Raw genomic sequence first — 26,655 nt, 5'->3', positions numbered from 1 at the left:
AAGCAGTGGTGTAAAGTACTTAAGTAAAAATACTTTCAAGTACTACTTAAGTCATTTTTTAGGTATCTGTACTTTACTTTACTATTTATATTTTTGACAACTTTTACTTTTACTCCACTACATTCCTAATGAAAATATGTACATTTTACTACATACCTTTTCCCTGACACCCAAAGATACTCATTACATTTCCAATGCTCAGGCATAACAGCAATGTGGTCAAAATTTACGCAGCTATCAATATAATGTGTTGTCGTCCCTATTGCCTCTGATCTGGCGGACTCACTAAATACAAATACAGTGTTTGTAAATTATGTCTGAGTGTTGGAGTGTGCCCCTGTCTTTCCGTAAATGTTAAAAATTGTGCCGTCTGGTTTGCCTAATATAAGGAATTTGATGTATAGCATTTACTTTAACTTTTACTTTAGTATGACAATGGAGTACCGTTCCACTAATTAATTATAATCCACATAATAATTCACATTTCCTGTTGCTGCAGGATTATGTTCCTGCTGTAGCAAACTGGCTCAAATTAAGATCCTACATCTGTACACATCATACAGTAGAAAGGCATTGGACAATGTTTGGTTGTTTGACTGGATAATCTCTATGTAGAGACGATGACTGTCACGATCGTCACATGAAGACTCGGACCAAGGCGCAGCTTGATAAATGTACATTTTATTTACCGTACTGCACACGAACAAAACAACAAACCAAACGATACGTGAAGTCCTAGGTTATACACACCACACCAAACCAAACGGAACAAGATCCCACAACGTAACATGCCAACAGGCTGCCTAAGTATGGTCCCCAATCAGAGACAACGAGCTACAGCTGTCTCTGATTGGGAACCACCCTGGCCAACATAGAAATACACGATCTAGAATGACAAACCTAGAAAACTAAACAAGGAAAAATCCACACCCTGGCTCAACATTTAAGAGTCCCCAGAGCCAGGGCGTGACAATGACAATATGTTTTAAATCTCACTATGACCAGTTGTAATTGTTATAGCTTCACTGTCTGTACAGGTGTTTGAGGTATGGCCCTACTTTTTAAGCCTGGAATCCACACTGAATATCCCTCTGTTTCACTTTTGTTTCACTTCAACAATGGTGAAACAATGGTGAAGCAATGTTGAGTGTGGAATCCAGGCTACTACTACTATTTTACAGCCACACAAAGAACTGTGGCATCTCATCACTGTCTACTCTAGTCTCATTGATAAAGAACAGCAACCTTCAACTCTCCCTTCCAAACTATAAATAAGCCCTTAGATATGGAAATAAAGTAATTGAATTCCTAAAATCCACATTAAAACCATGCATAATTTCATTCGCTGTTTTGGAGCAATTAAAGTGAAATCTCTCAACAGCTAATGATTATTATGGGATTTGTGTAATTGAGGGCTGGTTGAATAAGCATTGGTTTTACATTTTGGAGGCTGAGTCTTCTAAACGAAGTCTGCTGGGTTTTCGAAATGAGGTGGCTTTTGGGAATGTAATTGAAGTAGAGAATTCATTTTCCTGTTGGTTAGAAAATATGTATTTCAATTCTTGTTTAGTTGACATTATGCAATGATGGACGTCGTCTCTGAGCTGTTGGACTGCATTATGAATCCTCCAGATTTGAGCTGATATAGAAGTCATTAACATTGTGCCAGATTGGCTATATCTGGCAATAACACTGTATCTCTAGAGATATAGAACATTTATCTCATTAAGGACATTGAACAAATCTCTATTCCTCTCATGTCTTGTATTTAGTGTCTATGGCTGCCCCCTGGCCAAGAAGAGGAAGACCCAGGAGAAACAGCCTCTGGAGCCTGCCCCCAAGAGGAAGCCCTTCTTAACCCCTCCCGACCTAGAGGAGGACCCTGCTGCCATCTTCCCCTCCTATGAACCTGAACCCATGGACGAGGGGGAGGAGAAGGAGCAGGGGGAGGTAGAGGGGGAGATCCAGGAGGAAGAGGAAGAGGAGATAGAGGAGGAAGGATTTTCGGAGGATAACGAGGAGGATGACGAGGAGGAAGGGGAAGAGGAGGAAGAGGAGGAGGAAGAGGTGGAGAGGGAGATTGAAGTAGTAGGGCCAGTAGAGGTAGAACAGGTAGAGGAAGGGATAGAGGAAGACGAGGAAGCAGAGGATGGGGATGATGAAGAGCAAGAGGAAGAGGAGGAGCAAGAGGAAGAGGAACAGGAGGATGAGGGCGATGAAGATGAACATGAGGAGGAAGAAGAAGAAGAGCACCAGAGTCACCATGAGCCAGGTGAGTGCATATTTCCAATGTTTCTGGGGAAATAAGAGGGGGTGATAGAGTTGGGTGGAACTGGGAGTTATTTGCTACGCTAATAAGCTGCCACTAGAAATGAGGTCCCTGAATCAAAGATATACTTCTAATCAAAGTGATGCACCTTTGATGTGGCAAGTGAGAGCCGTACCTAATCATGGAGAGACGGAGGCATAATACCCCAGAGAGAATAGAATTGGTGAAATGGGTCTGTCTGGGCAGAGGGAGAGAGGCATGATGGTCAATCTGTGAGCATGTGGCCAATAGGGTCCTCAGGAGGAGGGGTGTAATAAGAGGTCCTCTACCTCCGGTGCACCAGATGCGCCTGCTCTCCCTCCATCAGCCCTCTCTTTCTCTGTCTCTCCCTCTCTCCCTTGTCCTCAATCGTTTTTGACAGTGCCTTCAAGAGCTATCGAGAGAGGAGCTCTCAGAGTTATTAACCCCCCCCCCCCCTCCAGTGGAAATGCCTTCTCCCGGGGACATTTCGTGCTCCCGAATCAGCACACCTCATACGCCTCTTACATTCCCTCCCACGGTCTCATATGCCGCTGTCCCTTAAATCAACACTGAAACTTATTAGGAGAGGGAATCACATGGTTCTCAGGAGCTCTGGCTTATATGTTTTTGTAAATAACCACAGTGACTCATGATCCATGATTAGTTGAATAGTAAATACATTTAAATTGATTAATTAAAAGGCATTTGGTTTATTAGTTGTACTAGATACGTTGGATTTGACTTTTACAGGTTTTATTTAAAGGATTTTATACTGGCAATGACTGGCCAAATATATGATCTACAACATCAAACTATTAATGCAAACATAGTCCATTTAATGTGATGATTAATATCCAAACCAGTAAGTAATACATTGAAGGGCTTGATAGTAAAAATCTGAGAACTGGCAGATCAAAGGCAGATCAGAATCTAAGTAGACTGAATGTTTTTGAAAGATGTTGAATTTCATATTAATATCCCAAAGAATTAAACTATGATGGGCTTGTTCTTCATCTATCCAACTATAGTAAGGGCTGAAAGGTCTATCCTTCCTTTCATGACCACAGGGAACCGCTACAAAAATAGTGGACAATCAAAGCATCACCCGATGGGACAGAAGGACAACAACAGCAACAGCAACAACAACAGCGGCCCCGGCCCTAACGTCGGCCCTAATGGGGAAGAGTATGAAAACTACGATGAGCTGGTGGCCAAGTCCCTTCTCAATCTGGGGAAGATCGCAGAGGACGCCGCCTACCAGGCCATGACCGAGTCAGAGATGAACAGCAACTCCTCCAACAGCGCCGGCGAGGACGATGATGACGATGATGAGGGTAGCGAGCGCGGCGGGGGCAGGAAGGGCAAGCTGAGCGTGGACCTGGACAGTGACGTGGTCAGGGAGACAGTGGATTCGCTTAAGCTGTTGGCACAGGGCCACGGTGCCGTGCTGCCTGACGACGGCTGCCTAGAAGGGGTGGAGGACGGCGGGCATCCCAACGAGCGGCCCCACCATCATGGGGTCAGGGGTCAGGCTGAGGAGAGCGAAGAGGAGGTGTGTCTCAACAGCCTGGAGTGTCTGAGGAACCAGTGCTTTGACCTGGCCCGCAAGCTGAATGAGACGTCTCCATCTGACCGCCCTGGACACCCGGGCCTGCAGCACTACCAGCCCCACCACCACCTGCTGCACCAAACCGACCACCAGCACCATCAGGCTCAGCACCAGCCCCAGGCCCACCACCTGCCCAGGTACGAGAACTGCCAGCAGGGCCAGCAGCAGGGCCAGCAGCCAGATGAGCGTGGGTCCCTGGAGCGCAGCTACTCAGACATGGTCAACCTGATGAAGCTGGAGGAGCAGTTGAGCCCGGCCTCCAGGACGGGCTACTCGGCCAGCTGCCACCAGGACCGGGATGAGGACACCACGTCGGTGGCCTCGGACCGCTCGGAAGAGGCCTTCGACATGACCAAAGGCAACCTGTCCCTGCTGGAGAAGGCCATTGCCATGGAGTCGGAGCGAGCCAAGGTCATGAGGGACCGCATGGGACATCATACGGTGGCCCGGAGGGACAATCATCATCACCACCACCGCGGCCACGGCGAGCACAGCCCCCGTCAGAGCAGCGGGGCAGAGGAGCGCAAGTCCAGAATGCACCACGATGGGTCAAAGAGAGCATACTACCCTAAAGGTAACCACTTCCTGAAACTCTCAACACTCACCCTATTCACCCAATAGCCCCTATGTCAGCTAGTATCTTCACTCTGATGTGTACAGTATTGACGATGCACTCAGTGGCAACAGCATTTCAGTCAATGTATGTAGCCTTTATATTAAATTAACTCTTAAAGACTTAGGCTATCAGCCCCTGCTGATAATATGTTTCAACAGTCGCCAATAGGGCCCACAGTAACAGAATTATGTAACATCAAGCTGAATAACTCGGATATCTTATTTCGCCCATGGATCTAATAACATTGGATGTTTGCTTGACCCCTGCCCAGTAGTTCAGCTCTTCCCTGGACAGAAACCTTGACCCCTGCCCAGTAGTTCAGCTCTTCCCTGGACAGAAACCTTGACCCCTGCCCAGTAGTTCAGCTCTTCCCTGGACAGAAACCTTGACCCCTGCCCAGTAGTTCAGCTCTTCCCTGGACAGAAACCTTGACCCCTGCCCAGTAGTTCAGCTCTTCCCTGGACAGAAACCTTGACCCCTGCCCAGTAGTTCAGCTCTTCCCTGGACAGAAACCTTGACCCCTGCCCAGTAGTTCAGCTCTTCCCTGGACAGAAACGTTTCCCCCGGCTGGTCTCCACGGTCTCCACGCTGCATATTGCAGTGGCAGCAGCAGCAGCAGCATTGGCTACAAACTTATGTTGTTAAAATAGTATGGCGTGCAATATGCAGAGGCTTGACTTGTCAGGCATGGGAGTGAGCCATCCCATCTCTGTGTGTGCAGTTATTAACCCATAAGAAAGCTTCAGAGCAGATGAATAGGCAGCATGTCCGACAGGGTTATTACAGTAGCATCAGAGGGGGTGGTGGCACGTGGCGTTCATGGTCGTTGGACGGAGACGCTGTGTTTTGAGTGACATTCCAAAGGACACAAAGGACATCGATCTGAAAGTCAAATACTGTAGCTACTGGTCTGCCCTGGTCACACTAGTCACTTTAATAATGTTTACATACTGTTTTACTCATTTCATATGTATATACTGTATTCTACTGTATTCTAGTCAATGCCACTCTGACATTGCTCGTCCAAATATTTATATATTTATTAATTCCATTCTTTTACTTTTAGATTGGTGTGTATTGTTGTGTATTGTTGGATATTACTGCACTGTTGGAGCTAGAAACACAAGCATTTCGCTACACCTGCAACAATATCTGCTAAATATGTGTATGCGACCAATAACATTTGATTTGGTTTGGTTGAACCGAAGATCAAATTATCTTCCATAAACGTTATACGATCCATACGAATGGAGACGTCAGATTAGCGTATGCAGTAGCCTATTTTGGTTGTTAACACTGTTCATATGAAGGGAAGAGGATACTATATTCAGTAACCATACTGAACTGTATGTTCAGGCATTATTTAAGCATCTAATATGTGAAACTTAAGTTCCTGTTATACTGAAGTAGTGGACATCCAAAGCCATTTGAAGTCATTTCTCCAGATAATTCTGCCCATTGCTCGTAGTCTTCCAAAAAACGTCTTGCCATCAGTAGCCACAGGATGATGAATAGCAGGCGTCAAATCATGCAAAAATCGCATGGAAAAATTACTATTATTAAGGACCACCCATCGTTGGTCATCACAGATATGTACTGTAATGGTATGTTATTAACTTCCATTAGCACAGGAAGCTAGTGGGGAGGTCTCAAGGAATATTACGTATAACTTTAGTCTGGAGACCATATAGCTGGCAAGGCTCTGGTAAGACCCTACAGATCTGGCAACATGCTAGTTATTTTTTTCCCAACAGCCATAATAACATTAGATAATCTATCATCAAGTTATCATTTCAAATTCAAAGTCTTCATCATCAAAGGAAGGGACTATGGCCTTGTGTGGGGGAATTAATTTTTCTAATGTTGCCATAGGGTCAGGACTATTGATAGCTCTGTGATTCATTAGTATTTCTGAACAAAGCCCATCTAGCTGTGACGCACAGAGACAATGCTCATACACACTGCCTCTGCTCAACGTAGTTGGGATTGTTCCATGTCCTTGGGGGCACCATTGAGGATTGGTGGAGATGGTGGCGATAGCAAGGCCCCAGATACACATATGGGAGAACTGCTGATAAGCCAGTTTCACACAGGCTTAGTCATTCTGTGTTATCTCTACAGCAAGTGTACATTTTTAATGAAATATGAAATTGCATTTCTGGGACATTGGGATTGAGCAATTGCACAGATTTTCCTCAGTGAGCGTGGGGGGAATGTGGGGGGAACATGCATTGCCATGATAAACTGATAAATCAGGTGTGACTATAGTCTGTGTTTCTTACCGTCCCCCTCTAACTGCAAGGGCAAATTTGTGGGGATAATATCGTAAAAATAATATAATATCGTTGGCTCCCGAGTGGCGCAGCAGTCTAAGGCACTGCATCTCAGTGCTTGAGGTGTCACTACAGACCCCCTGGTTCGATTCCAGGCTGTATCACAACCGGCTGTGATTGGGAGTCCCATAGGGCGGTGCACAATTGGCCCAGCGTTGTCCGGGTTTGGCCGGTGTAGGCCGTCATTGTCAATAAGAATTTGTTCTTAACTGACTTGCCTAGTAAAATAACATTTAAAAAACAATATGAATTTATGACACTCTAAATGGAGTTAGGTAAACAACAGTGTAATAGGGGTGGCATGCTGTAGTAACCAGGATAGAATGCCAACCTAGATAGAGAGATGACTTTTTCTCCTTGGTAGATTCCTCAAGGGGGGACAAGAAGGAGAGTAAGTGTCCGACCCCGGGCTGCGACGGGACAGGCCACGTCACGGGTCTCTACCCCCACCACAGGAGCCTGTCAGGCTGCCCCCACAAGGACAGGGTGCCACCAGAGAGTAAGTCCCGCTCACTACATCCTGTACTGACTGTGCTTGGGGGCATCTAGACTGTTTGTTGCCCTCCCATGTGTAACAACATTTTTCAAATTTTATTTTGATTTTCTGGGTACCTCTTTTTCACCAAATGCCCTGATGTGGTTCTTGTGTTGGTTTGACACGTGAGGTCGTCCTCCGATCAGCATGGGAGTGCTCTCTCTTTTTTTGCGTTCACCCTGCTTGATCGATGTCCATGCCTGCATGCAAAGTAATGTCTCCTCTATAGATCATATACATAAAATAATTGACATCTCTTTGTGAGACTACTTATGTTTACCAGACGTACCTCTATTCCTGCTTCTGTAAAGGAAATATATACTTAAGCATTAAGGCCCGAGGAGGTGTGGTATATGGCCAATATACCACGGCTAAGGACTGTTCTTAGGCACAACGCAACTCTGCCCTTAGCTGTGGTATATTGTCCACATATCACAAACACCCGAGGTGCCTTATTGCTATTATAAACTGGTTACCAACGTAATTAGAGCAGTAAAAATACATGTTTTGTCATACCCGTGGTATACGGTCTGATGTACCACGTCCGTCAGCCAATCAGCATTCAGGGCTCGAACTACCCAGTTTATAATATGTCATATGTAAATTAAATATCACAGCAAATGTCTGCCTAGATACCATTTTCAATTCTTATGGATTGGTCCATCAAGATGCTTCAGAATGACTAACAACATGCCGACTACCTTTGAACGCTGCTTGATTCAATCTATTATTTTTCTGCTGCTTGCATGAGCATCAACATGACCGTTGACTGTAACAGTGCATGACACTTTTTCTGCTCACTAACAAATTATAATTGGACAATAACCACTGACTCAGGGTGCTCCTAACACCTCGCTGTCTCTCTCACCTCTCCCTGTCTGTCCTAAGTTCTTGCAATGTATGAAAATGTTCTAAAGTGCCCTACTCCTGGCTGCTCGGGGCGTGGCCATGTCAATAGCAACAGGAACTCCCACCGCAGGTGAGTGGCTGGCAACCAGGCAGGGCATGCACTGGGAGAGAAAATAATAAATAAAATAGTGGAATGGCTAGTTTTATAGTCAGATGTGTTGTTTGTTCTCTTTGTTCAGGATGTAAGAGAGAGCAAAAAAGTTAGAAATAGGAATATGTGGGGGTGTCATAGTCACTTGCTAACGGTGTATCTCAGGGTCAGGAAACTATTGTTTGTAGCTAAGTGTGTTTCTGTCCATTTGTAGCTTGTTTTTGGACACAGGTCCAGGAATGGCTAAATGATTGCAATATTTACCTGGAGCTAACCTTGCAGATAGCATTACTGGGTGATCTGAAAAGTCATAGTCAATCGATCAATAATATAATAATACTTTTAGCAATTTTTTTTATTTTTAATTCACAATCTGTAGAAACAATGAGAATGGAAAGGTTCAGAACTTTTGTAAAACATCACAGTAAAGTTGAAATATATATGGCAAATAGAAATCCTATATGGATGGTGTTAAGAGATAGATGGGAGGTGTTGAATGGAGTTGAAGGATGGGACTAATAACAACTAACAACAAATAATAACAAGATAACTAATATTGTATGCATACTGTGTCCATAATAAGTATATAGGTTGTATGTTGGGAGCTTTTGGGAAAGAGCACAGTTAGAAAGATATGGCATATAGAAGCAAACCGGATGGACATCATGAAAATGATCGGAGAGGTTGAGAGTAGAAGAAGTTCAGGAGAAAAAACAAACAAAATATAATTATTGTAAAATTGACTGTGTCCATAAATTGTAGATAGTAAGTATAAGCTGGAAGTAGAGGCCTAAGCATTGTTGTTCACTAATTTACCCCAAGTAGGGAAAGGATGGCGGGGTTGAAAAGTAATAAAGGGGAGTATATTTATAAAAAACATGGGGGATTGGAAGCGATGCAGACAATTATATTGATGGAAGTTACAATATTAAGCTGATCTACCCCCTAAACAAAAAACAAAAAACAAAAAAAAAAGTGTGTTTAGAGGCTGAGCCACTGTCTCCCAGTACAGCAGCACAAAGCCTGGAGGATGCTAAGATGACTACATTCTTCAAACAGCGCCACACAAACAAACACACACCTATACCTACTCTATATACACTATGGACACCTCTTCAAATTAGTGGATTCGGCTATTTCAGCCACACCCGTTGCTGACAGGTATATAAAATCCAGCACACAGCCATGCAATCGCCATAGACAAAACATTGGCAGTAGAACAGCCTTACTGAAGAGCTCAGTGAGTTTCAACGAGGCACCGGTGCGGCAGGTAGCTTAGTGGGTAAGAGCGTTGTGCCAGTAACCGAAAGGTCGCTGGTTCTAATCCCCGAGCCGACTAGGTGAAAAATCTGTCGATGTGCCCTTAAGCAAGGCACTTAACCCTAATTGCTCCTGTAAGTCGCTCTGGATAAGAGCGTCTGCTAAATTACGTAAATGTAAATATAAATGTAAATGTCATAGGATGCCGCCTTTCCAACAAGTTAGTTAGTCAACGTTCTGTACATACTGTATATAGGTACACAGACAACAACACACACGATGCATACACTATGAATAGACAATGCACACACACACACACACACCTCCCTCACCTTCCCCAGTTGCTGAAGGCGATGTTATATAGAACACCTCCTTTGGGACTGGCAGACACACTGTGTAGTCATTAGTAGTGTTGGGGAGCAGTGCATAGCAAGACGGAGGAAAAAAAGACCGAGAATTCTCTAGCTTTTGTGTCTCTCCTTTCTCTCCTCCTCGCTGTTGTCATGGAAACTCGACGATACTGACAGCAGTCCTGTCAGTTTGACACACGGTCCTCGCCACTTTGAAATCTGCGTGTGTCTGTATGTGAGCGTGTGTGTGTTCCGGGGCTGGCTGTATCAATGTTTTATTTATCGCATGGATATGAAACGATTAGGAGAGGGCCCCGAGACCACAATCATCTCTCACACAAAAGCAGTGCCAGTTTGTTTGTGAGAGTGACTGGTTTGTATGTGAGAGTGACTGGTTTGTATGTGAGAGTGACTGGTTTGTATGTGAGAGTGACTGGTTTCTATATGAGAGTGACTGGTTTGTATGTGAGAGTGACTGGTTTCTATATGAGAGTGACTGGTTTGTATGTGAGAGTGACTGGTTTCTATATGAGAGTGACTGGTTTGTATGTGAGAGTGACTGGTTTCTATATGAGAGTGACTGGTTTGTATGTGAGAGTGACTGGTTTCTATATGAGAGTGACTGGTTTGTATGTGAGAGTGACTGGTTTGTATGTGAGAGTGACTGGTTTATATGTGAGAGTGACTGGTTTGTATGTGAGAGTGACTGGTTTGTATGTGAGAGTGACTGGTTTCTATGTGAGAGTGACTGGTTTGTATGTGAGAGTGACTGGTTTGTATGTGAGAGTGACTGGTTTATATATGAGAGTGACTGGTTTCTATATGAGAGTGACTGGTTTGTATGTGAGCGTGGTTGGTTTCTATGTGAGAGTAACTGGTTTGTCTGTGAGAGTGACTGGTTTGTATGTGAGAGTGACTGGTTTCTATGTGAGAGTGTGGGGGTAGAGGAAGAGAGGAGGTGAGGAGGAGAGGGAAGAGAAAGAGAGGTGGGGGGGGAGAGGAGGCGAGGAGGGGGAGAGAAGGCGAGGAGGAGGAGAGGAGGCGAGGAGGAGGAGAGGAGGCGAGGAGGAGGAGAGGAGGAGGAGAGGTGGTAGAGGAGGAGAGGAGGAGGAGAGGTGGTAGAGGAGGAGAGGAGGAGAGGAGGAGGAGAGGAGGAGAAGAGGTGGTAGAGGAGGAGAGGAGGAGAGGAGGAGGAGAGGAGGAGGAGAGGAGGCGAGGAGGAGGAGAGGAGGAGGAGAGGTGGTAGAGGAGGAGAGGAGGAGAGGAGGAGGAGAGGTGGTAGAGGAGGAGAGGAGGAGGAGAGGAGGAGGAGAGGTGGTAGAGGAGGAGAGGAGGAGAGGAGGAGGAGAGGAGGAGGAGAGGAGGCGAGGAGGGAGTACAGAAGCTGGCATGGTGGTGAATCAGTTCTCCCAATTGAACCTACCCAGAATGCCTCTGAAAGGACTGCAGTATCTAGCTGAGGGGAGCTCTCTGAAGCTCAGCAGCCCCTCATGCCCAGGCAGCCAATAATATGTATCTGCAAAGCTCCGGCTTTGCAATAAAGAACTAGGCCATAGGAAATACATAATTCATACGTGGAGCCCCATTTTATAGCTAAAAATTTGCAATGCTGTTTAAATCAAAGCCAAATTTAGTTGATTGATAGGATGTGTCTGTTATCGGTGAGGCAGACTGTGTAGGCATGTGTGTGTGTGGGTGGGGGGGATTACGTGTCTGTGCAAGTGGGGTGTGTGTGTGTGCTTGTGTGCGTGTGTGAGTGTGTTCTGGCTAATTAGGCCTCACTCCATTGTGTGAATGCTTTTGCAGTCTCTCGGGGTGCCCCATCGCCGCTGCAGAGAAGATGGTTAAAGTCCAGGAGAAGCACATCCCATGTGACGGGGGCCCCAAGTCCAGCCAGGCTTCAGATCGTGTGCTGAGGTACTCACTCACACCCTCATCACATGACCACCACTCCCCCAACCTCTCTGCTCATCCCAGTGCATTCCCTGTAGCCGTGAATGTAAACTCTGACCTCCATCACTCTCTCTGCTTTCAAATCCTACCTCATATAGATGTAGAAAGCACAATAGAATGCCTACCGTAGTAGCGCTTATGATTCATGCTCTTACAAATGAAGTCCCCCTAGTGGTCCAGTGAGGACATACACCATTCAGTCAGACAGTCAGACCACTCTCACCGCGTGTACACAAACACGTCCCCCCCTGTCCATGGTTATCTTCCAGGCCAATGTGCTTTGTGAAACAGCTGGAGATCCCACAGTACGGTTACAAAAATAACGTCTCCACCAGCACGCCGCGCTCCAACCTAGCCAAGGAGCTGGAGAAGTACTCCAAGACTAGCTTCGACTACGGCCAAGGCTACGACAGCCAGCACCACGTCTACAGTGGGGGGAAGACAGGCCTGGCCCCCAAGCCCCACGGACGGGACATGGACACTTCACCCAAGGGATATGACGGTAGGGAATGACTGCTTGTGCACTCTGACACATGCACGTATGCACGCATGCATGTTGGGACACACACACACATTATTCCCAGATTCTAGATCTGTGCTTAGACAATGATGTAAATATGTTGAACAGTGGTACACTCTACAGAAGCTATACTCTACACATATACAATGCAAATTAACTACTGAAATACATGTGCATGCCTAAAACCAATTTTGGGGGCTATATTTTATTTCCATAAATTTGATATTGCATAGTTCACAACAAGAGTGAACAACCACAATCTGGATTGGAGATGAACATAGAACATAACCCATTTCTTTGATAGATTTTCGAGCTGCTGGTTGGAAGGTTTTTCTCTCACGCTCTTTGCCTCAGCTCGCTGCAGTGTGGAGTGATGCAGGAAGGCTTCTGCTTTCCCCGCTCACTCACACACTCTGCTGCCTGCAAGCCCTTACTGCCAAGACCATATTCACACCACTCCCATCCCTCTTGCTTGCGCTCTCTCTCTCCCTCTAGCTCTCTCCTCGCGCTCTCCATCTCTGTCGCCCTCTCCTCTTTCTCCAACCAGGAGCACACTCATTTGCTCTCACACAGCATTCACCATGGAGCAAACCTTCCATTGAAAGACTTCCCTGTAGGTGTTAGTAATTATCTATCTATCTATCTATCTATTTATCTATCTATCTATCTATCTATCTATCTATCTATCTATCTATCTATCTATCTATCTATCTATCTATCTATCTATCTATCTATCTATCTATCTATCTATCTATCTATCTATCTATCTATCTATCTATCTATCTATCTATCTATCTATCTATCTATCTATCTATCTATCTATCTATCTATCTATCTATCTATCTATCTATCTATCTATCTATTTATTTATTTATCTATCTATCTATCTATCTATCTATCTATCTATCTATCTATCTATCTATCTATCTATCTATCTATCTATCTATCTATCTATCTATCTATCTATCTATCTATCTATCTATCTATCTATCTATCTATCTATCTATCTATCTATCTATCTATCTATCTATCTATCTATCTATCTATCTATCTATCTATCTATCTATCTATCTATCTATCTATCTATCTATCTATCTATCTATCTATCTATCTATCTATCTATCTATCTATCTATCTATCTATCTATCTATCTATCTATCTATCTATCTATCTATCTATCTATCTATCTATCTATCTACCTACCTACCTACCTACCTACCTACCTACCTACCTACCTACCTACCTACCTACCTACCTAACTACCTACCTACCTACCTACCTACCTACCTACCTACCTACCTACCTACCTACCTATCTATCTATCTATCTATCTATCTATCTATCTATCTATCTATCTATCTATCTATCTATCTATCTATCTATCTATCTATCTATCTATCTATCTATCTATCTATCTATCTATCTATCTATCTATCTATCTATCTATCTATCTATCTATCTATCTATCTATCTATCTATCTATCTATCTATCTATCTATCTATCTATCTATCTATCTATCTATCTATCTATCTATCTATCTATCTATCTATCTATCTATCTATCTATCTATCTATCTATCTATCTATCTATCTATCTATCCTCTAAATGTTTGTATATGTCATGTCTTTCTATACATCTCTCTTTCTATTTCTCTATATTTCATATTGTTCCTTTTTGGGGCCAAAATCTGGCCTTCTGCTTCGGTGTCATCATTGTGTGTTACTGTATACATGTTCTGTATGTTGTGTTCTTTATGTTGTGTTCTTTATGTTGTGTTCTGTATGGTGTGTTCTGTATGGTGTGTTCTTTATGGTGTGTTCTGTATGTTGTGTTCTTTATGTTGTGTTCTGTATGTGTTCTGTATGTTGTGTTCTGTATGTTGTGTTCTGTATGTTGTGTTCTTTATGTTGTGTTCTGTATGTGTTCTGTATGTGTGTTCTGTATCTGTATGTGTGTTCTGTATGTTCTGTTCTGTATATTGTGTTCTTTATGTTGTGTTCTGTATGTGTTCTGTATGTGTGTTCTGTATGTTGTGTTCTGTATGTATTCTGTATGTGTGTTCTGTATGTTCTGTTCTGTATGTGTGTTCTGTATGTGTGTTCTGTATGTTGTGTATGAACTGTCCACTGTGCTCCCTCCCTGCAGCCAAGCGCTACTGTAAGAGCCCAGCCAGCAGCACGACAAGCAGCTACGCTCCCAGCAGCACGACAAGCAGATACGCTCCCAGCAGCAGCAGTCTGAGCTGCGGAGGGGGAGGGGGAGGGGGCGGCAGCAGCGCCAGCAGCACCTGCAGTAAGAGCAGCTTCGACTACACACACGACATGGAGGCTGCCCACATGGCCGCCACGGCCATTCTCAACCTGTCCACGCGCTGCAGGGAGATGCCTCATGGCCTGGGAGGCAAGCCCCAGGACCTCCTCTCCCAGGTAGGGAGAGCTACTGCCCAGACTCATGCTCACCCACACTCACCCAGCAGGCTTGAGCTCCGCCTCTTGGGCGCTGCTTTGCTGTTATGTCACGCTCTCTCTCTCTCTTTCTCTCTCTCTCCTCTCTCTCTCTCTCCCTCTCTCTCCCTCTCTCTCTCTCTCTCTCTCTCTCTCTCTCTCTCTCTCTCTCTCTCTCTTCTCTCTCTCTCTCTCTCTCTCTCTCTCTCTCTCTCTCTCTCTCTCTCTCTCTCTCTCTCTCTCTCACTCTACTACACCTTCTCTCTCTCTGTCAAGGACAGGTTCTCTCTCTCTCTCTCTCCACTACACCTTCTCTCTCTCTGTCAACCACACCTTATCTCTCTCTCTCTCTCTTTCTCTCTCTCTACTACACCTTCTCTCTCTCTGTCACCACACCTTCTCTCTCTCTCTCTCTCTCTCTCTCTCTCTCTCTCTCTCTCTCTCTCTCTCTCTCTCTCTCTCCTCTCTCTCTCTCTCTCTCTCTCTCTCTCTCTCTCTCTACTACACCTTCTCTCTCTCTGTCAAGGACAGGTTCTCTCTCTCTCTCTCCACTACACCTTCTCTCTCTCTGTCAACCACACCTTATCTCTCTCTCTCTCTCTCTTTCTCTCTCTCTCTACTACACCTTCTCTCTCTCTGTCAACCACACCTTCTCTCTCTCTCTCTCTCTCTCTCTCTCCTCTCTCTACTACACCTTCTCTCTCTGTCAACCACACCTTCTCTCTCTCTCTCTCTCTCTCTCTCTCTCTCTCTCTCTCTCTACTACACCTTCTTTCTCTGTCAACCACACCTTCTCTCTCTCTCGCTACTACACCTTCTCTTGCTGTCAACCACACCTCTCTCTCTCTCTCTACTACACCTTCTCTCTCTCTGTCAACCACACCTCTCTCTCTTTCTACTACAACTTATTTCTCTGTCAACCACACCTTCTCTCTCTCTCTCTCTCTCTCTCTCTCTCTCTCTCTCTCTCTCTCTGCTACACCTTCTCTCTCTGTCAACCACACCTTCTCTCTCTCTCTCTCTCTCGCTACTACACCTTCTCTCTCTCTCTCGCTACTACACCTCTCTCTCTCTCTCTCTATCTCTATCTCTCTCTACGACACCTTCTCTCTCTCTCTCTCTGTCTCTCTCTACTACACCTTCTCTCTCTCTCTCTCTCTCTCTGTCTCTACTACACCTTCTCTCTCTCTCTCTCTCTCTCTCTCTCTCTCTCTACGACACCTTCTCTCTCTGTCTCTCTCTATCATACCTTCTCTCTCTCTCTCTTTATCTCTCTCTCTCTCTCTCCACCCCATCCCTTTGTCTATTTATTTCCCCTATCTTTCATGCTTTCTTTATTGCTCTTTCAATCTATTAGACTACATTTGCATTATATCTCAGATAAAATAAGGATATTATATCTTCCTTACTGTCACCCTGAGTCAGTGCAAGTGAAAGTTGGGCCCTTGTCTGATCCAGTCAGCAATGAGTCAGAGCCCTCATCCAGAAGGGTAGGTGTCAGATACCTTTCTATGCCACTTGATTTAGGCTTTGCTGCTTTGCTTATCACAGAATAATGCAGTCTGGCCTAGCATCCTGTGATTATGTGTCCTATTTATTACACTGTGGAGGGCCAGGCACGGCCATGAGAGCAGTACAGCATCTGAGGCTGTGGGACAAAGATATGCACTGTGGACGCAATGGACTGGAGCCCTTGGCTTTTTCAGACAGCCTGGAATGGATCGATGAGCGTTTCAGTTGCCTCTCGCTCGCTCGCTCTCTCACCCATGTCTCTCTCTTGTGTTCATGCCCCTTTGTGGAGGTGACAGAGTGAGAGAGAGTGACCTCTCTGTGAGGACATGTTCTTGCTCTGTGGCAGTCCCTCTCTTTGTGCACCATCACCACCATCACCATCATCCTCATCATCCTCTTCATCACCATTATCATCATCATCATCATCATCACCATCATCATCACTATCATCATCATCAACATCAGAGCGCCGCGGAGATATTCCCTGTTCTGTACATTCATCTCCTCTCCACCACAGTGTGGGCTGCAGATTGGGCCAAGGAGGAGGAATAATTAGTCTCCCCTTCTCGCTCTGTCTCTCTGCTTTGTCCCTCTCTCACCCTCTCCTCTGTCTCTCTGCTTTGTCCCTCTCTCAACCCTCTCTCTGTCTCTCTGCTTTGTCCCTCTCCTCTGTCTCTCTGCTTTGTCCCTCTCTCTACCCTCTCTCTGTCTCTCTGCTTTGTCCCTCTCCTCTGTCTCTCTGCTTTGTCCCTCTCTCAACCCTCTCCTCTGTCTCTCTGATTTGTCCCTCTCTCAACCCTCTCCTCTGTCTCTCTGCTTTGTCCCTCTCTCACCCTCTCCTCTGTCTCTCTGATTTGTCCCTCTCTCAACCCTCTCCTCTGTCTCTCTGCTTTGTCCCTCTCTCAACTCTCTCCTCTGTCTCTCTGCTTTGTCCCTCTCTCAACTCTCTCCTCTGTCTCTCTGCTTTGTCCCTCTCTCACCCTCTCCTCTGTCTCTCTGCTTTGTCCCTCTCTCACCCTCTCCTCTGTCTCTCTGCTTTGTCCCTCTCTCAACTCTCTCCTCTGTCTCTCTGCTTTGTCCCTCTCTCAACTCTCTCCTCTGTCTCTCTGCTTTGTCCCTCTCTCACCCTCTCCTCTGTCTCTCTGCTTTGTCCCTCTCTCAACTCTCTCCTCTGTCTCTCTGCTTTGTCCCTCTCTCAACCCTCTCCTCTGTCTCTCTGCTTTGTCCCTCTCTCAACCCTTTCCTCTCTCTCTGCTTTGTTCCTCTCTCAACCCTCTCCTCTGTCTCTCTGCTTCTCATCTCCTCTTTCCCTCCTATAATCTATTTACTGTGCTCCCTTGCTCTCTTCTCCTCCTTCTTTAATTTGATCTGCCCCTCCCTCCCTCCCTCCCTCAATCCCTCCATATCTCTCTCTCTGACAGTGTCCTGATGGGGACATGGATGACAACAGTACCCTGGACCTGAGTGTGAGCCGGGGCCAGCCGGGGGGTCCGGAGGGGGGTGGCACGGTGCTGACGCCCCTGCAGCCCATGTCCACCCAGCGCCAGGCCCTGCTCAACAGCAGCCGCTGCTACCAGATGAGCGAGGCTGAATGCTGGGACCTACCCGTGGACTACACCAAGATCAAGCGCATCACAGACGACGATCACAAAGAGGTATGGGGAAGGACCGCAGCATTATGGGTATTGTAGTCATACTTTTATTTTGTTCAAAATTCTAATCTATTGAACAGAGTGGTGCTCTATTTTATTTCAATGGTCTCTTACAGTGGAGACACAATTCAAAGATGGTTTATTCAGAACATATTTTACTCCCTGAGAGCGTTCAATATTCCCTAATGAGCCATAGACAGAACACAGGTAACCATAGCCTCAGGAAGTAGGAGTGCTGAGGGTGCTGCAGCACCCCCTGAAAAATCACAATAATAAAATATATATTAATAGAAAATATATATATATTTTGTAAATATATTTCTTCACAAAAGTAGTGCACTGGGCCTTTACTAGTATTAGCAGACCGATATAGACTTCTCTAGCTCGGGCAAAAACATTTTTTCAGCACCTCTGCTTTTGCAAAAATGGTAGTTGTATAATTAAGAACAGTATCTTGCAGGATTCAATAGTTGGAATTGTAAGAGTTGTTGCTCTGTCCCTTTCTGTAAGAGTTGTTGCTCTGTCCCTTTCTGTAAGAGTTGTTGCCCTGTCCCTTTCTGTAAGAGTTGTTGCCCTGTCGCTTTCTGTAAGAGTTGTTGCTCTGTCCCTTTCTGTAAGAGTTGTTGCTCTGTCCCTTTCTGTAAGCGTTGTTGCCCTGTCCCTTTCTGTAAGAGTTGTTGCTCTCTCCCTTTCTGTAAGAGTTGTTGCTCTGTCCCTTTCTGTAAGAGTTGTTGCTCTGTCCCTTTTTGTAAGAGTTGTTGCTCTGTCCCTTTCTGTAAGAGTTGTTGCTCTGTCCCTTTCTGTAAGAGTTGTTGCTCTGTCCCTTTCTGTAAGAGTTGTTGCTCTGTCCCTTTCTGTAAGAGTTGTTGCTCTGTCCCTTTCTGTAAGAGTTGTTGCTCTGTCCCTTTCTGTAAGAGTTGTTGCTCTGGCCCTTTCTGTAAGAGTTGTTGCCCTGTCCCTTTCTGTAAGAGTTGTTGCCCTGTCCCTTTCTGTAAGAGTTGTTGCCCTGTCCCTTTCTGTAAGAGTTGTTGCTCTGTCCCTTTCTCTGCGATTGTCATTCTAATGGTATCCAGAAAGAACTAAACCCTGTCCTCAAATATTTACATCAAAAGGTGCAAAGTTAAGACACAAAACATCCACATCAAATTAAAGATTTTTCTTGATCGAGTAACATGGAAAACAACCACTTTTTGTGCTGTATTAATTGACCATCCTTACTAACCACTTACTGTAAATGTACATTACTGTATTGTACATAGGCTGGTCATCTAGGTTTGTACCTGCAGACTTTCCATCACCGTGAAGAAAAACAACGCACAATGCAGTAATTGAGTACATTGAGACATCAAGTGGTTTGTGATGATGTGGCTCAGTTGATAGAGCATGGTGCTTGCAATGCTAGGGTTGTTGGTTCGATTCCCACGGGGGACCAGTATGCAATCACTACTGTAAGTTGCTCTTGATCAGAGTGTCTGCTGAAAAGGAATGAATAGACCATTTCAGTTTTCACATAGAAATAAGTTGCATTTGCAAAGTATTTCAAGAAACTGGAAAACATATATCAAGCAAGTATTTTCATATTCCACAAGTATTATTAGATTAACTGTTTTGTACAGATAATTATCAGACTCACGTTACAAATGCTGGTAAACATTTAGTTTAAATGTTTTCACAAAAGTAGTGCACTGGCCCTTTGCTAGTCCTGTATTAGCAGACTGATATAGACATCTTCAGCGCAGGCAATTTTTTTCTTGCAAAAACATCGCAACACCCCCACCTCCAAACAACTTCCCACGGCTATGCAGGTAATGGTGATTTGATTTGGCTCATCCAGGGGAAAGGGAGGGTGGGGGGTATCCAGTATCCACTGATAGTATTTTAGTGACATTTAGTGGATGCTGCTGGTACTGCATTGATTTAATGGGTGAATCTTAATTGTTTTTCCTTGATTCCTCACACCCTGCCTTCTAGTCTCCTTCTCAAAACACATTAGAGCAGAAGAGGAGACGAGGAATCAAGGAAATACAATTGAGATTCACCCAATGACTCAGTGAAGCACCCTATTGTGGATTCATGCTTTGTGAGATCACAGGAGGTTGGTTGCACCTTAATTGGGGAGGATGGGCTCGTGGAAATGACTGGAGCAGAATAAATGGAATGGTATTAATGGTTTCCATGTTTTTGATGCCATTCCATTTACTCTGTTCCAGCCATTAATATGAGCCGTCCTCCTCTCAGAAGCCTCCTGTGGGTGAGATACATTAAGGATCTGCAACATCATATATATAATAATAATATGCCATTTAGCAGATGCTTTTATCCAAAGTGACTTACAGTCATGCGTGCATACATTTTTATTTTTTTTGTGTATGGGTGGTCCTGGGGATCGAACCCACTAGCTTGGCGTTACAAGCGCCGTGCTCTACCAGATGAGCTACAGAGGACCATATGATTAATGCCTGATAGGCTATCCTTACACGTTGTACTCTGAATCTTTGATATTACGCAAAGCAAAACATGCAGTAAATTGATACATTTGCAGTGTCCGATTAAAAAGCATAAGTTAAGCATAAGTGTTTTTGGGCTTGCTAATCAAGCATGGATGAAACATTTCCAGTGGGGCATTAGCACAGAGGTTAAGTGGAGAGATGGGATGTGCATTTGAATTGTAATCATGTAATGAAATGAGTCATGCAGGACGTGTAATATGAATCTATGGTCACAGGCTACATGATGACATGATGTAGTCTTCCTTTCTTTTATCCCTCCACCAGGCGGACCACCTGGATCCGTTCCAGGACCTTCTGGATGAGCAGCACTACGGAGGGGACGTGACCACGCCCAGCCCAAAACACAAGTACACCCCCTGCAAGGAGGGCAAGAAGGAGCTCATCACGTAAGGCCAAAACATTATTTTCTCATCCCCTCGTTACTTTACAGTCTTTATACCTTTACCTAGGGACCATTTTCCTCATCTAATGTCATCATTGTGGGTAATCTAATGTTATCATTGTGGGTAATCTAATGTTATCATTGTGGGTAATCTAATGTTATCATTGTGGGTAATCTAATGTTATCATTGTGGGTAATCTAATGTTATCATTGTGGGTAATCTAATGTTATCATTGTGGGTAATCTAATGTTATCATTGTGGGTAATCTAATGTTATTATTGTGGGTAATCTAATCAGGGACGCAACTTTGGTTTTAGAAGTGGGGGGGACATAAATATGCATATATATATTTTTAATCCAGTCGGATAAACAGCCTACCCGACCGCTCGGAGGCATCCGCATGGTCCTAAAGCACACTGTTGCCTCGTTTTTTTGTATCACATTCCAATGATAAAACTGGAGGGGGGACAAAAATGCAATTTCAGAATGTGGTGGGGACATTTCCCCCGTCCCCAGTGAAAGTTGTGCCGCTGAATCTAATGTTATCATTGTGTTATCTACTGTCATCCTTCTGTGCTTGTGTGTTCTCTAGTCTCTCCAGCTACCAGCTAGCTGACAAAAGCATCTGCAGTATGATGACGACCAATGCGCAAGACCTCAAGTAAGCAGAACCTTATTTCATAAATGTCTCTGATATTGACCCTTGTAAGTTTTATATTTTAATCTCTAGTTTTACAGCAGACCAATAGCCTGATTGATCAATAGCCTGGTAGACCAATAGCCTGATAGATCAATAGCCTGATAGACCAATAACCTTATACCAATAGCCTGATAGACCAATAGCCTTATACCAATAGCCTGATAGACCAATAGTCTGACAGACCAATAGCCTGATAGACCAATAGCCTCATAGACCAATAGCCTGATAGACCAATAGCCTGATAGACCAATGGCCTGATAGACCAATAGCCTGATAGACCAATAGCCTCATAGACCAATGGCCTGATAGACCAATAGCCTGATAGACCAATAGCCTGATAGTGTCAATGCTGTCAGCTTTGGTATTACCCTGTCCCCTGTAGTCACTCTCCTTGTCCCCTCTCTGTCCCAGGTGTCCCACTCCAGGATGTGACGGGTCTGGACATATCACTGGGAACTACACCTCTCACAGGAGGTAACTTGCACCCCATCATAATGACAAAAGCCATGCAGTATATTCAGCAGCCCCCAACACTTCAGATTGTAGTGCAGTGCGATGCTAGTAGATACATATACACTGAGTGTACAAAACATTAGGAATACCTAATGTTTCACCTTCTTTTGCCCTCAGAACAGCCTCAATGTGTCAGGGCATGGACTCTACAAGGTGCTGAAAGCGTTCCACAGGGATGCTAGCCCATGTTGACTCCAACACTTCCCACAGTTGTGTCAAGTTGTCTGGATGTCCTTTGGGTGGTGGACCATTCTTGATACACACGGGAAACTGTTGAGCGTGAAAAACCCAGCAGCGTTGCAGTTCTTGACACACTCGAACCGGTGTGCCTGGCACCTACTACCATACCCCGTTCAAAGGCACTTAAATATTTTGTCTTGCCCATTCACCTTCTGAATGGCACACATACACAATCCATGTCTCAATTGTCTCAAGGCTTAAAAATCCTACTTTAACCTGTCTCCTCCCCTTCATCTACACTGATTGAAGTGGATTTAACAAGTGACATCAATAAGAGATCATAGCTTTCACCTGGTCAGTCTATGTCATGGATGTCCTAATGTTTTGTACACTCAGTGTATATGACATATTTTGTAAACCTGACAGCTGGATTGGTGAGTGGATTGTTTAGACTTGTTTTCAGTTCCACTAAGCTCTGATAGTCATTTATTACTGTCTATAATTGTCTTTGTATAGACCCTTTCCAGTACACGACACACTGACGTCACACACACAGATGCGCGCGACTCTTGGCGGCAGTAAGAAAGCCATCGCCATCTGCGCCCATTCAACATAGCTTAGATTTAAGTTTTTATTACTTCTAAACAACATAACTTTTTTGGGTTCTCATACGCTCACAATTATGTTTTGATTCTTGCTTGAACAGTCGCTAAGATTACATTTGGTTGTGATCTTTGCAAAATAACTATTTTGGATGCAGCAGTTGTTAGCTAGAATGTTAACGCTCATTGATATAGGCTGTAGCAAAAGCTAGCCAAAGAGCCATTTTACTGGTTGAAGTTTAAGTGTTTTTTAAGTATAATGCAGTTGATTTACAATGATGACACAAACATTATATTAAGCAGGACATTCATACGAGCCTTAAAATCCAATTATAATCCAAAAGTAGTGTGAAATGCACTCATAAGCCACATAGGGCAGCAGGTAGCTTAGTGGTTAAGAGTGTTGTGCCAGTAACCGAAAGGTCGCTGGTTCTAATCCCCGAGCCGACTAGGTCAAAAATCTGTTGATGTGCCCTTGAGCAAGGCACTTAACCCTAATTGCTCCTGTAAGTCGGTCTGGATAAGAGCGTCTGCAAAATGTAAATAGAGGCTTTTTATGCTGGTGTTCTATAAGAACTCCCCCTTGTTCTGCCACAAACTTGCACACATCGCCCTAGTGCGGCACTGTTTGTAAACACAGAAAGAGGTCTATAGGCTACATGGTTTGTCTTGAAATACTTCATACTAACGTTACAGATGTACCATTCTGAGAAGTGATGAACTGCAAATGCACTGATGTTGTAATCATACTCTTAAGATGGTAGTGAACTGCACAAGACCTTTCCCTTCTAGTCTGTCAGGCTGTCCACGGGCCAAGAAGAGCGGGATCAAGATACTGCACAGCAAGGAGGACAAGGACGACCAGGAGCCAATCAGGTGTGGCTTTGGAACGGATGGATAGTGTATCGTATCTTGATAACATATTCTCTTGAAGCCATAGTCCTGTATTTCACCTCATATTTCCCTACAGCCAGTGTAGTACACCTAGTGGGGACAGTACAGTAAAGGTTATCTTTCAGACAATTCTGGCATTTGGTAAAGTAGTGCCATAATGTTAAGTGTATATGACCTTGCCGCAAATCATCTACAGTTCACTCTGCGTCCTTTCAGCAATCACCTCCCAATCTCTACACAACTGTTGCTGCCACCTATATCCCTGCGAGGTTCACTGGATCTACCATCATCATTAACATTGCAATCATAATTAACACTGATCTCCCCACTGCCAGAGTGAAGCGGTCCCCAGACACGCTGAGCTAATTCTAATCAGCACAAATGTCACTCTGTAGGACATATCAATGTAGAATCACGGGGAAATGTTATAACCTGGGGACTGTTTTCATTAGAGTAGCCAATATTTTTCTAGTAATTTCACTGTGTGAATCACAGTTACCAGGGGCAGGTGTGCTGCAGGTGAGGTGAGCGAGGTTGTGACCCCTCCTCTACGCAGGTGTCCCGTCCCAGGCTGCGACGGACAGGGTCATGTGACGGGGAAGTACGCGTCCCACCGCAGTGCATCAGGCTGCCCCCTTGCGGCCAAACGGCAGAAGGACGGCTACGTTAATGGCTCCCAGTTTGCATGGAAGTCCGGGAAGACAGATGGCATGTCGTGCCCAACCCCGGGCTGCGATGGATCGGGACATGTCAGTGGGAGCTTCCTGACACATCGGAGGTAGGTGTGGCTCTGCACGGTTGTGTTGTACACGAGCAACTGTGTATAAATGTAACCAAGTACCAGAGAAAGTATGTAAATAATGTGCTTGAGACCAGGGTTGGAGTCATGTCATGTGATTTTATTCACCAGTCTCTCCGGCTGTCCCCGTGCCACCTCAGCCATGAAGAAAGCCAGAATGACTGGGGTAGAAATGTTGACAATCAAGCAACGGGCAAGCAAAGGTCAGCTAACACTGTAATACCAGCAGGAACCTTTGACTAGGCCAGTAGTTGGTTTACTCTAAAAAATATTCAAGCTTAATCAAATCTTACATTTTATTTCATGTTTCCTTTCTTCTAGGAATAGAAAATGACGAGGAAATCAAACAGCTGGATGAAGAAATCAAAGATCTAAACGAATCGAACAATCAAGTGGAATCAGACATGATTAAACTTAGGACACAAGTAAGATTAATTCATTATTCATTTGAGATTCATTCATTATTATTCATTATTTATTATAGGGCAGTAAGTCATGCTGAGTTTGGGAAAAATATTGAAACAGGTTGCTGGATTAAAGCTTAGATGTTGATGTTTCATCCCCCCAAGTACCTGTGATAAGAATACGGCATGAATATTAGGAAGTGCCTCAGTGTCAGTCAAAACCCTCTGTTGTCAAACCGAATATCACAGTGGTTCAACTAAATTCAATGTCTCTCTCTCCTTTCCCAGATCACCACTATGGAGACTAACCTGAAGTCCATAGAGGAGGAGAACAAAGTGATTGAGCAGCAGAATGACGCCCTACTGCACGAGCTAGCCAACCTCAGCCACTCTCTCATCAACAGCTTAGCTAATATCCAGCTCCCACATATGGTACGTACCATCACAACTTAGCCTTTAACAGTTACTGTCGGACAAGCACTGTATCAATTCATGATCTAAGCTTCATTTACATTTTCTGTATAAGTACTTTGTGACATCTGCTGATGTAAAAGGGGCTTTATAAATACATTTGATTTGATTTAGTAGAAGCTCTTATCCAGAGCGACTTACAGTTAGTGCATTTATCTTAAGATAGCTAGGTGGGACAACCACATATCTCAGTCATAGTAAGTACATTTTCCCTCAATAAAGTAGCTATCAGCAAAGTCAGAGCTAGTGTAACCGAGTTAAAACAAGACATGGTCATATCATGATATTGTCTTATTCCACTCATTCTACCAAATTGGATATGTTTATCTCCATAGTGATTGTTCGCTGACGCCTGAAATGGAACACTTGAAACATATGAAAATATACATGTTATGTAATGCTGGAAAAATCACTGCAGAGAGTTACTGACATAAGGGCGGATGACATAGTTGAGTTTCCTCATCTGCTTCTTTCTGTTTGTCACTTGTTTTTTCAGCAGTTCATGTGCTTCTGTGCTACAACACTTCCCTTACAGACTAGTAATGACTAATGACCCCCCCCCCCCACCCAAAAGCTGCTTGGTTTCAGTTAAGAAAAAATCATGGCTGCCTTGATGTGTCATGTGCCTGTATTATCCAATAGCAGCTCTTGTGTATGAAGACGAACAGGGCTGATTGGATACTGCCTGATCTAAAATGCACCAAAGTTGCTTATTAACAACTGAAATCCCTCCCTCTGAATATGGCTCCCTGTTCGCCACACATTCATGCGAGGGGATCACGTTTTAGTAGGGTTATAACGCATTTTGCTAGTGTGGAGCCACATCTGTTTGTGCCACAGCTAATTGATATAGTTATTGGTATGCCAAATGTCATGATATGACAATAGCTATTAGAAAGACAGCACAAAAAGATCTGCGACCAGGCTAGAATGTTGCTCCCTTTTGTACAGCAGGCTAATAGAATTCTATCTCTATTCTCTTTACACCTCTTCCTGTAGAAACCGATGCCACAGAAAGAGGCCCCAGTTAAACATAGCTGCTGTTTACAGATGCCCCACAGAGTAAGAGATTCCTTTTCATAGTGTAATTATTATCCTTTAATTCTCCTTCCTCCCTTTAGTGT

General features: G+C 44.4%; 1 protein-coding gene across 1 annotated transcript in view; it reads left to right on the top strand.

Annotated features, from left to right (window-relative positions):
* The window catches only part of LOC311106756 (myelin transcription factor 1-like protein), a gene marked incomplete at both ends in the record, with an annotated part of 45,143 nt that overhangs the window by 7,416 nt on the left and 11,072 nt on the right, over window positions 1-26,655 (top strand). Inside the window, 17 exons of the mRNA XM_084149151.1 lie at window positions 1,773-2,272; window positions 3,358-4,473; window positions 7,213-7,347; window positions 8,272-8,362; window positions 11,800-11,910; window positions 12,216-12,448; window positions 14,613-14,893; window positions 17,845-18,078; window positions 20,823-20,971; window positions 21,561-21,629; window positions 22,080-22,142; window positions 23,741-23,839; window positions 24,414-24,635; window positions 24,768-24,859; window positions 24,978-25,081; window positions 25,349-25,492; window positions 26,531-26,593. Coding sequence (XP_084005277.1) covers window positions 1,773-2,272; window positions 3,358-4,473; window positions 7,213-7,347; window positions 8,272-8,362; window positions 11,800-11,910; window positions 12,216-12,448; window positions 14,613-14,893; window positions 17,845-18,078; window positions 20,823-20,971; window positions 21,561-21,629; window positions 22,080-22,142; window positions 23,741-23,839; window positions 24,414-24,635; window positions 24,768-24,859; window positions 24,978-25,081; window positions 25,349-25,492; window positions 26,531-26,593 — 3,706 coding nt within the window. The remainder of the gene's footprint in view (window positions 1-1,772; window positions 2,273-3,357; window positions 4,474-7,212; window positions 7,348-8,271; window positions 8,363-11,799; window positions 11,911-12,215; window positions 12,449-14,612; window positions 14,894-17,844; window positions 18,079-20,822; window positions 20,972-21,560; window positions 21,630-22,079; window positions 22,143-23,740; window positions 23,840-24,413; window positions 24,636-24,767; window positions 24,860-24,977; window positions 25,082-25,348; window positions 25,493-26,530; window positions 26,594-26,655) is intronic.

This window comes from Coregonus lavaretus (genome assembly GCF_964263955.1).
Source record: "Coregonus lavaretus genome assembly, chromosome: 31".
In the NCBI taxonomy this organism is placed as follows: Eukaryota; Metazoa; Chordata; class Actinopteri; order Salmoniformes; family Salmonidae; genus Coregonus; species Coregonus lavaretus.
This window is presented reverse-complemented; position numbering and strand designations above follow the sequence as displayed.